General features: G+C 39.3%; 1 protein-coding gene across 6 annotated transcripts in view; it reads left to right on the top strand.

The window, feature by feature from the left end:
* The window catches only part of AKAP6 (A-kinase anchoring protein 6), a 493633-nt gene that overhangs the window by 256111 nt on the left and 224497 nt on the right, over positions 1-13025 (top strand). For 5 of the 6 annotated variants that reach the window (XM_086709961.1, XM_086709963.1, XM_086709962.1 and 2 more), the window contains 2 exons: positions 5795-5891; positions 7029-7195. In XM_086709961.1, coding sequence (XP_086566087.1) covers positions 5795-5891; positions 7029-7195 — 264 coding nt within the window. The remainder of the gene's footprint in view (positions 1-5794; positions 5892-7028; positions 7196-13025) is intronic. The other variant, XM_025919741.2, reaches the window with a different exon arrangement.

Genomic DNA, 13025 nt, shown 5'->3' with positions numbered 1-13025 from the left:
CACAGCACATTTGGAAAATAGAGAAAATGAACTTAAAAGTCGTAATGATTTCTCTTTAGTTCCACTTATTTCTGGGCACTGCTTCAGTGCTTTACAATCATTATCTCTAATTCTTACAATAACCTAGAAGTTAGTGTTATTTTCATTTTATGTTTTGTAAAGCTAAAGCACTGAGAACTCATTCCGTAAGATTAGACTCTGTTACCTGCAAGTTCTACCCTGCACAAATGATGTTAACATTTTGTTGTGTTTCCCTACGGTCTTCTGTTCCTGTGTACTGGGACTATTCAGTTACAAGCTATACTGTTACCATAGATATAGTTTTGAATCTTCTTTTTTTGGCTTGTAATGTGTTCTGTTCTGTGTACTTTTCACGTTATTTCATAGTCTTCATTTGAATGGCTGTATAATATCAAGTTTTTAGGAAGTTTTTTTTTTTTTAGGATTTTTTTTAAGTTTATTTATTTATTTTTGAGAGTGAGAAAGCCTGAGCTGGAGAAGGACAGTGAAAGAGAGAATCCCAAGCAGGGCTCTGTGCTGTCAGCACAGAGCTCAACTTGGGGCTTGATCTCACAAACCGTGAGACCATGACCTGAGCTGAAATCAAGAGTAGGACACCTTAACTGACTAAGCTACCCAGCCACCCCTAAGGTGGTTCTTTTTTCTTTTCTTTTCTTTTCTTTTAATGTTTATTTATTTTCGAGAGAGAGAGAGAGAGAGAGAGAGAGAGAGAGAGAGACAGAGCACGAGTGGGGGAGGGTCAGAGAGAGAGGGAGACCCAGAATCCAAAGCAGGCTCCCGGCGCTGAGCTGTCAGCACAGAGCACGATGCCAGGCTCAAACCCACAATCCGTGAGATCATGACCTGAGCCGAAGTCGGATGCTTAACTGAGCCACCCAGATGCCCCTTAGGAGGTTCTTAAACAAAGAAGTGTTTACTCATAAAAATCTTTCAGTTCTTGGCACATGTGGCATTTGGAAAGTATATTTTATATTTTGAGGACCAGATGATCATCCTCTGTCGATGGCACTGGGCAAAGGAGAAGAGGAGCTCCCAGGCTTGGCACAGGGGATAGTGGCTTTCTTCCTCAGCAGGAGCCTCTGTGGGAACGCAGCATGGTGGTAGGCATAGCTCAGAGTGGAGCCTGGGCAAAGATGGCCTGAGGCAGGTAGCAGGTGACTTTTTAAGCCTCTGCTTTTTCTGACTGAACACACATTCTTCCTCCTGCCCTTGTAAAAAAGCAAGTTTTCATTTTCTTAGGGTAGTAAAAATCTTTTGTGTGAAGAAAAAGTGTCATCAAGTGCCTTATTCATCAGCATATATACCATCTCTTTAAAATGACAGTGGGAGTAAAAGTTCATCAGTTCAATATGTCTTTCACATTGGGAGACTCCTGACTAATAACCTCTGGTATTTATCATCAGAACAGCCAAAGAACTAAATTCTGGCACATGCTGCTCTCACACACTGAGAAAAACCTAAAAAGACAGAAGATTTTCTCCATTTTTTTCTTCTTTCATTCATTTAGAAGAAAAGCATACCTTTTTTTAATTAAAAAAAATGTGAGCATGCAGAAACATCTGGCCTCTATTACCATAGCAGCCTCCTAAATGGCCTCCTTGTCTCCAGTCTGCCCTTTCAAAATCAACTCTACACAACAGCCAGAGAGATCCTTCTAGAACACAGAACTACACCAGGCATTCTCCAGTGTTGCTGACATCTTCTTCCCCGACTCTTTCAAGGCCCTTGGAGTTAATTACCACGTGTAGCCACAACTTCCACCTCCCCTGCTTGTACCCTGTCCCGGCCACACCAAGCTGCTTATGGCTCCCCATTTCCTGCTACAATAAGTGATATGTCCAGGCCTGCATACATTTCAGTCCTTTCTCCGCAAGGTCCCTGCAAGGCTCGGTAGAACCTGGCTCCCAGCTGGGGTTCCCAGAGCACGTATCAAGCCTTTACCACACTCCTTTGGAATACAGCCCACAGTCTTGGTATCTCTAACAGCATAATACTCTAATTAAAAAAATAAAGTAAAATAAAAATCTCATTTGGCAGGGCATATCATTCATTTTGCTTAAGGCCCACCATTCTCTAATTCTCTAACCAAACCGTAATTCCACATTTATTCTATGCTGGGTCGTATGAAGCTACTGGCTTTTTAAATTCTCTTTTACCCAAAGAGATTATACGCTGCTTGTGCCAGGATAGTGTGTTGTTACCTTTTGTATCTATAGGCCTGGCAAAGACTTTTCAATGAAATATCTATTGTGTTGATTTATGCTTTAAAAAAATACCTAAAATTAGGTCGGGAAAGACTCAGTAACTTATTTTTGGCCTCTCTGATTGTTTACCAACAACCCCAAAACTCATGGACCTCGATGGACCTGGCAGACATTAACAGTATTTCATTGGATGATTGAAAGTCTATGTTCATGATACATGCTGCTAAGGCTAGCAACTTTGTATCTGTAAGCTTCTGAATGTGATTACAGTCTTCCCCACTCTCTCCTGTACCAGGAGATCCATATCTCTTCTTCTCATTCCCCTGGAGTAATCATCCTTTCCATTTGTCATAGTTTTGCCCATCAAAGTATACATTTCCTTGATTTCATTTCGTACCTACATGACTGCCATACTTCCATCAAACTGGGCTCTTCAGAAATTTGAATAGAATTGAATGAGATATAATATTTCATCTGTTTTGTGAAGTCTGATCATGGACAAAGTAGCAGTCAGTGTGCTTACCCAAATTTAGACCCTGCCAAGGAGTAATGCACTCAGATCTATCTAAGCTGGTGAAGCTAGAGATTGCAGTTATGGAGATACCCATTGGTCAACCTCTGATGTACCATCTTTTTGATAATCCTTTGTCTCAGTCACTGTATTTTCCATTTCCTTAGTTATTCTTTTCTAGATGTTCAATTACATGCTGCTTTGAAGATACTAAAAGATATTTGGTGTCTCATAGAACCCAGACTACTCATATTTATGGAATTTCATATAATCACTGACATAGGAACGTGGTACCCACCTATTGCAATGTGGTTGCCATAAATTAAATCTTCAGAGAATGCCCTATATTTTCAGGGAGTACTGTGGATGTTGCAGAAGGACTCTATAGTATAAGGCATTGCTGAGGAAATGTGTCAGGAGCATAAGAATGGAAATGTGTCCAACTATCAGGTTCAAGGAAAAAGAAAAAGAAAGAAAATAAAACCCTTTTGTCTAAGCTTCCTTCCCTAGGGAAGAGGCAGGGGCAGAATGGGGAGAGCTTATTACAGACCTTAGCGGCCAGAAATTTCATTGGCAATTTTGTTAGCATGCCTGCGTGACTGCCTTCTCAGAGGTCCATTGTGAATTCCTTAGTTGATATTATTAATAGTTAATGGGTGCACCTGAAATCAAGCAATATTGGGCTATTTGGGTAATAGACATATTAAATGGGTCTTTTCTACAGCATCAAGCTTATCAGCTTATCTTTTTCCTAATAATGAATATCTCATCTTTTCCACTTGCCTAATCAAATGCTTCCACATCATCTTGAGGCAGAACCAGACCCAGCTGCATCTATTCTATACTCGTGGCTTCAATTACTTCAAATTACCCAACCTACTCACAGGTCCTTAGTTTCTCTTTTGCTCAGAGACGTAGGCCTGATGCACCTCTTCAGAAGCTCATGATTACTAACCATTCAGCACAAGTCTGTTGTAAGTAAACAGAGAATCAGAGAGAGCACTAGGCTAAATGTACAGTTATGAGGAAATCTCTAGAAAAGATTTCTTCCTAAATTTTGGCACTCTTGGGTTGATCTCAAGTGTTTTTCTTTTCCCTGTCCCTTCTCCCTGAAACACATGTGAGCCTTTTTCTGAGTGACATTGCTTCAAGTTGAGGATTTCTACTGCAGTGGCAAAAAGTAAAGGCAGCCATATTTTGGCTACAAAATAGTAAACATTTATTTTTTCATAGATATTATACTGTTTTTATTGACCACAAGCATTAGGCTTCCATACTTTGCCATGCTTTCTTTTATCCAACCATACACCTGTAGCTGAACGAGGACAATACAAGAAACAGTGAATAAATAACTCCTGGGGAAATTTAATATTGTCTCTTTCCATTATGTTTGGCTAAAAATTTACTATTTCTTATGCCTCTTGTCAGATGAAATGGTTCATCATTTTGGAGTCAAAACTTTTTTTAGTCAAAATTCTTACCTTTATACTTGATGATTTGATCTGTCCCTTAAGTTCCAGTTTCTTTTATTCTCCTTTTTCCTCCAAGCTTTAAAAAGACCCTCTAAAATAAAGAGAACCCAGACTCACTACTGAACATCCAAGATGACTCAGGCTGTCCTGTGTTCTCCTACATGTTCAGGTGCCCTTTGATGCCTGAGGTCACGTTTTAAACCCCTTAAATCACTGTTACTCAGTATTACTCAGTCCAGTGTATAGAATAGGCATGATACATGGTTTTTAAATGAATGAATGCATGAATAAATGTTACCTGATTTCACAATTTATGGTTGTTTAACCTCTTTCATCCAAATTACATTCTAACTGGGTTTGTATCATCTTGAACTTCTGTTATATATTCTTAATACTAAGTTTAGTGCAGTCCATATGGCTATTGCTTTTGGAGTCCTATCATGGAGAAGCCAAAATTTGGCACACAGTATTTCAAAATTCATGTTCTAGTTAATCAACTCAAGGGATTGATTTTCACCCTGAAGAGTAACCATTGATTCAACAGATTGGTTACTATGATTGCTCTCCTTTGGACATTCTATGGTTGGAATGCCTTATAACATTACAGAAATGGAAAATCTTTGGAAAATCATCTGTGGTTCTTGAAATATCTAAATGGAAGCCTTCCCCTTCAGAGAGTATTATCAGTCTAGTTCAACAGAGAGCCATTATTTCTGCAAATTTATTGAACATCTTGGAGATAAATGTGAAACTGGCATTTCTTTAAAATTGCTTGTAATTTGGTAGCCAAATGTAGAAATAAAGCAGAATACAGTATGATAAATTCTGTAGTAGAAACACATACAAGGAGCAGAGAGAAGGGGCGAATTAACTCCACGTAAGGCATGAGAGAACGCTTCCTGAAAGAAATAGCTCTGGGTTGGGATTCCCCCATTCCAGCAGTTTCTGGTTTTTGGATGACTATTGTGAGTGAAAAATGCCCCTGATGTGCTTGATGTATTTATTTTTAAAGGAGAGTCACAATGTCAGAAATAAACTTTTAAAAATCAAAGATTTGGAGAGTATTTGACTCCTCAGTATAGCACCTGAATCCACCTTGATGTTCTCTGGTTTGCGTGATAGCTGAGAAAACTGCTGAATTCAGCCCCTACTATATTAATGGATTTATATATGCACACATAAGGCTAATATATTTTATGCTGCCAATTTTTTTATGGTTTCATAAATAGTGCTATCACTAACATTTTCAAAAAGTGAAGAAAAGCGCTCATATGTGCTGGTAGAAATGCAGTGTATTTTATAGAACACTGCTACTCTTGATATAGCCTACGGGATGTGACTTTTCATAAAAACCTAATGAATTTCTCGATTTGTCAGCTGTTTCCAAACAGATGCACTCTGCTAATCTAATGGAAACATTTTGAGCCCAGATCCCAAATATCAATAGCTTTTAGTATTGCAAATGAGTTTGTCTATTGGGTAAATTGGGCTGTGTGGTTTTTGATAAAAAGTAGCTAGTGGTTTTGTATGGATGTTTTATGTTTAACTGCCTTGCCAGGGTTTGATGCTCCTATTTTTCCTTGCAGAGTTTCAAGTTGAATGTAGACAGTCATTGTGCTCTCAAGGAAGCTGTGGAGGAGGAAGGACACCAACTTCTCGAGCTTATTGCGTCTCACAAAGCAGGTAAATCCTCCTGAAATATTGCAAGCCTTTATGTCTCCAGACTATTAAGAATGAAGAAGCATTGCTGTAAATTACTGCATATATTCACTTCCTTATGTATTATTAATATTTACATTATCAGATTGACCTTCAAGATTTATAAATGTTTCATATACTGCATACAATGCTGTGATACTTATAAGATGAAATACTGCCTCCAAATGGTCTGTTCATTTTATTTTGGGCTTGCTGTTCGCCTGAGTTTCAATTGAAATCACATTCCTGAAAACTTCACGTTGACATGCTTCGTGATGTAGGTGCTCTGGAAATAACATTAAGATAATGAATGAGAATGGTGCAAATAGTTAGAATGCATATGCATTAGGGTACTTATAGATATCATTACAGATATGAGGCAGGCGGTGTAGATATATCTGATTATTTCCCTGCCAATTCACACACATGAACATTTTGCATGTTTTTTGCTGGTCATTGCATTAGCAGAGTTTTGGCCTTAAACCAACTCTTACCCAGTATTAATGTATTTATGAGGAACAGATTATAAATAAAAAATAGTTTTGTCATTTGGTTATACTTATCCTGGTAGTAAAAGACCATAAGACAGGATGAATTATAATTTGGCTCTTGCTTTGAGCTTACCACAGCTCAATAAGGAAAGAGCAGCATTAATCCGACATGCTAATGCTAAAGAGTGCCCTCTTAATTCTGACCCGTTTACTATATTCCTCAACGAATTAATGTTACCTATTTCTGTACATCTTTCTGGTCATTATAAAGCCTCCACACGTGTACACACAGGGCCTTTTATATGGAATGTGAAGCTTTAGAGTTAGTAATTTTCATACATCATGATTTTTGTTCCACGTGCATCTTTTTAGTCCCTAGACTGAATTTAACTGGATTCCCAACCATGCATCTAGGTGGTTATTCCATCTTTGTGTCCTTATGCCTCAAGTGAAGGCAAAACTTCCCATTCCCTTTCCTTAGTGACAAACGCTTATACGGCAGGCGATGGGTAGTGGTCGTTTAAAATTATGTTTACTCTTTGAAATATTCATCTGATTTTTCTAAATAAAAGCGAACAATGGGTAAAAATGCAGTCAAGTCTGTAACTTGTGGTTTCCCCTCCTTTTGGAGAAGGACTGAAGGACATGCTGCGGATGATTGCGAGTCAGTGGAAGGAGCTGCAGAGGCAAATCAAACGACAACACAGCTGGATTCTCAGGGCTCTGGATACCATCAAAGCTGAGATTCTGGCTACTGATGTGTCTGTGGAGGATGAGGAAGGCACTGGAAGCCCCAAGGTAAGTGGCTTGAAGTTTGCCTTATTTCCTCTCATTTCTGCCTTCTTTTGAACTAGGCACCACTGAAGTTTTCTTTCCACCCCTAAGGCTTTTTGTTTCTACTGGGTAAACTTTATATATCCATATCTATTTCTATATCTAACTATATATATAGAGAGAGGGAGAGAGAGAGAAAAATGAGAGAGACGAACACAATGAAATGGTTTAGTTTAAAATAACAACAACAAAACAAAACAAAACAAAAAACCCTGCAACTTCAGTTTCTCCAGGAAGAGGTCTTTCTGTCAAAAGTGGCAGAGAAGGAGGGGGACAGTACTTTAGAGGTAGGAGAAAGGGGGACATAAAACATTTAGTAAACAAAACATAAAGCATCTTTAACGTGAATAATCAGAATGGTTTTAAATTGTTTTGTTGCAACTATAAATCACTATAATCAGTGCAATCACTCAGCTCTGACATCCATTAGCCGCTTGGTTACAGCAAATTAACAAAGAAGAGAGAAAGTGATTCATTATCTCATTCCTGTTAATGACTATCAGATGCATTGCCTAATTAGGGGATGGTCATTGTAGTGGGAAGAAGGTCATATGCTTCGCTACAAATCTTTTTGCTCTGAGTGTAAGTTTTCCATAATGGTGCATGCACCGAATACAACAAGTACTTTAAAAATGACTATTGACATGTTTTGGTTATCTATTTTAGATTTGCAAAATAACCCATAAAGCATATGCAAGTAAACTTTAAACGAATCACCTTTTCATACAATGCACTGCTTTGCTAAAGGTATCTTTGGACTCATGATGTGGAAAATAATTTTATTAATTTTATATTTTCATGTAATCTTTCTTTTGTATTTATTCTTTTGTGAAAGTAAGTGCAGAAAACCAGTCTTATAATAGACTCAGCATCGAAACATATTGCAACGTGTCGGGTGGGGGGGGGGGGGAACAGATTTAAGAGTTCATGGTTTCTATTCCTGGCATGGACAAAGTAATTAAATCATCATCGAGTCACATTTATTCAGCGTCCATGTGGATTGGCCTTGTGCTAAATGTATACAGAGCAAGTTAAACAAACCCTTTGCCTTCTTAGACTCGCATTCTTAAGTGCAGGCAGAGGAAAAACCCACCCTACCCTGCAATGGTGAGACCATGCAGCCAGTGAAAGGCTCAGAAGATTTATAGCTTTGGAACCTCAAACAACAACCTTTAACTTATTTGTTGGAAACAGAGAATGGAATGATGAGCTCAGTTCCACTTAAAGGAGGCTCCTTGGAGGAGGTCACATTTCAGGAAATACTTGAAGGAAGGAAGAGCAGTGGCTTGGCACAGGAGCACACATTTTAGGAAGTGATGTGGCGAAAGGATCAAAGCTGGAACTAATAACATGGAAGGGAGAATGCATTCAGCAGATTTTTCAGGGCAGAAAGAGGGCTCTTTCAAGGAACAGAGTGCAGGGAGAAGTTGATGGGGCTAATGCATTGGCTGGAGTAGGGGGCAGTGATGATGAGAAAAGACTGACTAAAAAGTCTGTTGTGTTCTATTTATTTAATGAAGTACACTGATTGCTTACTTTTTTTAAAATTTTTTTTAATGTTTATTTATTTTTGAGACAGAGGGAGACAGAGCATGAACGGGGGAGGGTCAGAGAGAGAGGGAGACACAGAATCTGAAACAGGCTCCAGGCTCTGAGCAGTCAGCACAGAGCCCGACACGGGGCTCGAACTCACGAACAGTGAGATCGTGACCTGAGCCAAAGTCGGATGCTTAACCAACTGAGCCACCCAGGCACCCCATGATTGCTTACTTTTAAAAAGCTCTCCTGTACTGGGTGCACTCTACAGACCAGACACTGTTCTACAGCACTTCTGTGGCTTCTTTCATTTAATTCTCACAGCAAACCTATACAGTAGTTCCCATATAATCCCCAGTGGAGAAAATGGAGGCACAGAGAAATTAAGTAACCTGCCTAAGGTCACACAGGTGCTTAGTAGCAGAACTCATCTTTGAATCTGACCCCTTTGGCCCCAGAGCCCTTGTCAGTCACCACCTAGAGTACTGCCCCTCACTGTACTGCTCAGGGCCAGGTAGCGTGATGAATAATTAGTCTCAGTGGCTGTCTCATGGAGCTTGTGGTGAAGTGGGGAGACAGATTTAAATTTAATAGTCATGCCTTTGTAGATGGTGGTGTACCGTGAAAGAAGAGAGAAGGGAGCAGTTGGAGGTTGGGCTGGGAGAAGTGATTTAGATCAGGGCATCAGGGAGGGCTTCTCTGAGGAAGCAACATTGTATGAGCAGGCCAGTGCAGTTGGAGAGAGAGGGAGGAGGGTTTGATGGAAGCTCCATAGCCTGTGGTTATACGGGAGGGTTTTGGAGCTAGCAGAGAAATGGTATCATTGATTTGCAGCATAAAAAGCTGTTTCTGGGTGTGACGTGGAGCATGGGTGGTGGGTGGAGTGGGGTAAGTGGGAGTCAGGGAGGGAGGGGAGGTGCCAAAGAGGAACTGTGGAGACTTAATTAATTAATTAAATTTAAATGAATACATAATTAAATTAATTGATTAATAAAAGACTGAGGCTAAAAATGAGTAGCTGTGTTCACCAGGGCCAACTTGAATTTCATACTTTTGAATCAACTCATTTTGTAGGAAGGTGTTTTGAGATGGAATAAAGAAGGTAACCCAATGAGGAGAAAGTATTATGAAAGGAAAGGCAATGTCTGCATTTTTCAAAAAGAGAAGAACCTGTCTAGGCCCAGCCTTAGAGACATCCTGACTGGGGTCCCAGAATCTGTATTCCATAAGCTTCCAGAGAACCACTGTCATATAGGCTCCAGGAAGGCCCTTTTCCTGCAGGGCTCCCGATTCGATTCGTGCACAGCCAGGATCCTCACACACTCTGAAAGAAAGAGTGTCTGTCACATTGTTGCTTATGTCTAAAATAGGGACTGTTTAATGTTATGCTACATCTTATCCTGATGAAAGTTATCTAGCCATTTAAAATAATGTTTTAGAAGAGAATTTTTAAACATTGGAAAAAGTCCTGTAATGTGCAATATGATATATGCATAAATAAAATATGATATATTTTTAAATATCTTTGAATTTTCCCCATCTCTACAGTGACTAAAAGTTATTTTAATCAGAAAAATAAAGAGCATATGTAAAATACAAGAATTAAGAAGAGATTTAAAAGGCAAAATAGATGACAATCGTCTGTAGGGACTTGAGATATAAATTTCAAGGTCAGGAGGAAGAATAAATACATCTGGTTCTTAATGATTTGGGTACCTCAGTTCTAAAGAAACAATGACACAAACCTCTCTGCTCAGATCATCCCCAAAGTGAAAGTATCTTCCTTGACTCACACCAGTTTGCAAAGAATAACCTAAGTGTTTCTCATGAATAATATTTCTACGCAAAGCCACTCTGTGTCCCAGTGTGTGCACCGTGTTATACATCAAAAAGCAGCTCCTGGAGAGGCACTTGTCGGGATTGGCACACGTGGGACCTGAGGGATGTGCTGGGAGTGCGACTGTGATGTGACAGAGTCACCAAAACCCCAGGCCTTCCACCTCCCAACTAGTTCTCTCTTGCCCAGTCCAGGCTGAATTTTCTCTGGACAGACGAAGTCCTCCACAGCCAAGGGTAAAGGTGAAATCAACTGAAGACGAAGAAAATATATTTATAACTTAAGCTTCTTTCTCCAGTTAGCTAACTTAAGCTAACTGGAGAAGTCAGGATGATTATTCTTTTTATTTGTTTAATAGTCATGAACTGCCTCCCTTAGTCTGTTGGGCAAGCACAAAGAATAATAGGGAAGGCTCAGACCCTGAAGTCAGACGGCCTGAGTTCAACTCCTGGCACTTACAGCTATGTGTCCTTGGGAAAATTACTTTACTTCTCTATGTCTCAGTTTCCTAATTTTTAATATGGAGGCAGTGATAATACCCACCACAAAAGGGTTCTGATACAGATCAAAGAGCTGATGTATCTGAAGTGCTTTTTTTTTAATGTTTATTTATTTTGAGAGAAAGAGCACGAGCAGGGGAGGGGCAAAGAGAGAGGGAGAGAGCGAATCCTAAGCAGACTCCACGCTGTTAGCACAGAGCCTGATGTGGGGCTCGATCTCATGAACTGAGAGATCATGACCTGAGCCAAAATCAAGAGTTGGAGGCTTAACCGACTGAGCCACCCAGGCACCCCTGAAGTGCTCTGAACAATGCCTGGTACATGGGAAATCCTAGGTTAGGGTAAATGTACAAGCTTTCATTTCTGGTGGTGGAGACAGTAAATAAATATAATAGAATCTGAAAAATACTCTACTGAAGATAGGTATACAGCACTATGAGTACACAGAGAAGGAAATAATGAACCCTATTTGGGCGTATCAAAGGAAAGATTTACAGGGGAGTTGAAGTTTTAAATGAGGGATGAAAAGAATTTTTGCCAGCATGAAAATAATGAAAAGGAAAGATTTATGGGGGGGTTGATATTTTAAATGAAGGGTAGAAAGGATTTTTGTTAGTGTGAAACATATGCAGAGACCTAGAGGTGTAAGAATGTATGGCGTGGCTGGAACGTGACATCTTATTGTGGACAAGAATTAGGGCGGCTTGCCGCAGTCTGCACCGAGGCTCACATTGTGACCGAAAATAACCCTTATGACCAGTGGTTTGAGCAATAATTCTTCATATGTCTGAAATTGACGCTGTCCAACCCAGAGTGAGAACCCTATACAGAATATATCTCATATATACTGTTGAAAAAGAAAATTTCCTTGTGATATTGCCCATGGAGCAAACTTAAATGGGTTTACCCCGAAGTTGTCCAAGACTAAAAAGCATGGATTCGACTTGCTATCTATCATGTCAGTTCTCCTTCCATGACGTGACCTTGCATAGGTCATGTACAAATTGTGCCATGAAATGCATCTCTAAGCAGAGCAGTTATGATCATCTATTTCATCTTAGACCAAAAAGAGGAACTAAAATTAAAACATAATAAAAAAATAACTCCAGAATTCATCTAAAGTTTACTTCAGAAGCTACTGGGAACTTGAGAAGCATAATAGAAAATCTAAAGAATATATCTAGGGGGTATTTTTCTTTTTTACCTTGTTTGAGAGACTGCAGAAAAGGACTTGGTCTTAGAAATCTTGTAAAGAAGGAGGATAGGAGGAAATTCAAAGACTCTGGGAAACTTCTCCCCCAGGACTCGGCAGCATACCTTATTTGTTGTATTTCATTTTTAAAAAAAGTGTTTTCCCAGGACTGTGAGATCTTTTATACATGGAAATAGAGAACAGAATTCACCAGTTCTAGAAATAGAGCTTCAGCACTCACTTCCAAGAATTGAAAATATGCTTGTAATTATGTGTTTTATTTTAAGATAGATTGGTTAAAGTTTATCAGCTAAAACTAGGCTTTCAGTATGTTGAATTTTTGAATGGTATATAGCTGGAAGGATTTCAAAATGTGGAACACCCAACACCTAACAAAGGTTACATTCCTTTTTTTTTTTTTTGACCTTTCAAGGCCAAAAACAAGAATCCTGAAAGCAAAAAAGCATTCCTAAAGTTTGCACATTGCCTCCTTTAGGATGTCCTTCCTGTCTGTTTCTTTACAGCTATTCAGCCATCATTACAGCTATCTAAGAATCAAGGCCAGGATGTGCCTAAGGTGACGTCTCAAACCTTGCATCACAGAAATCACAGTGGTTACTTTGTCCTCTTTAAAGAAACAGATCAGTTTCCAAAACAAAGAACATTTGGAGATTTTATTGTAAATTCAGAAAACTTTACAGCTCCTAGAAGGGTGACCTAGCCTGGGTT

This window comes from Puma concolor, chromosome B3 (genome assembly GCF_028749965.1).
Source record: "Puma concolor isolate L17-30 chromosome B3, mPumCon1.1.hap2, whole genome shotgun sequence".
Taxonomy (NCBI): Eukaryota; Metazoa; Chordata; class Mammalia; order Carnivora; family Felidae; genus Puma; species Puma concolor.
The sequence above is the reverse complement of the archived record's forward strand: the minus strand, read 5'-3'. Positions and strand labels throughout refer to the sequence as shown.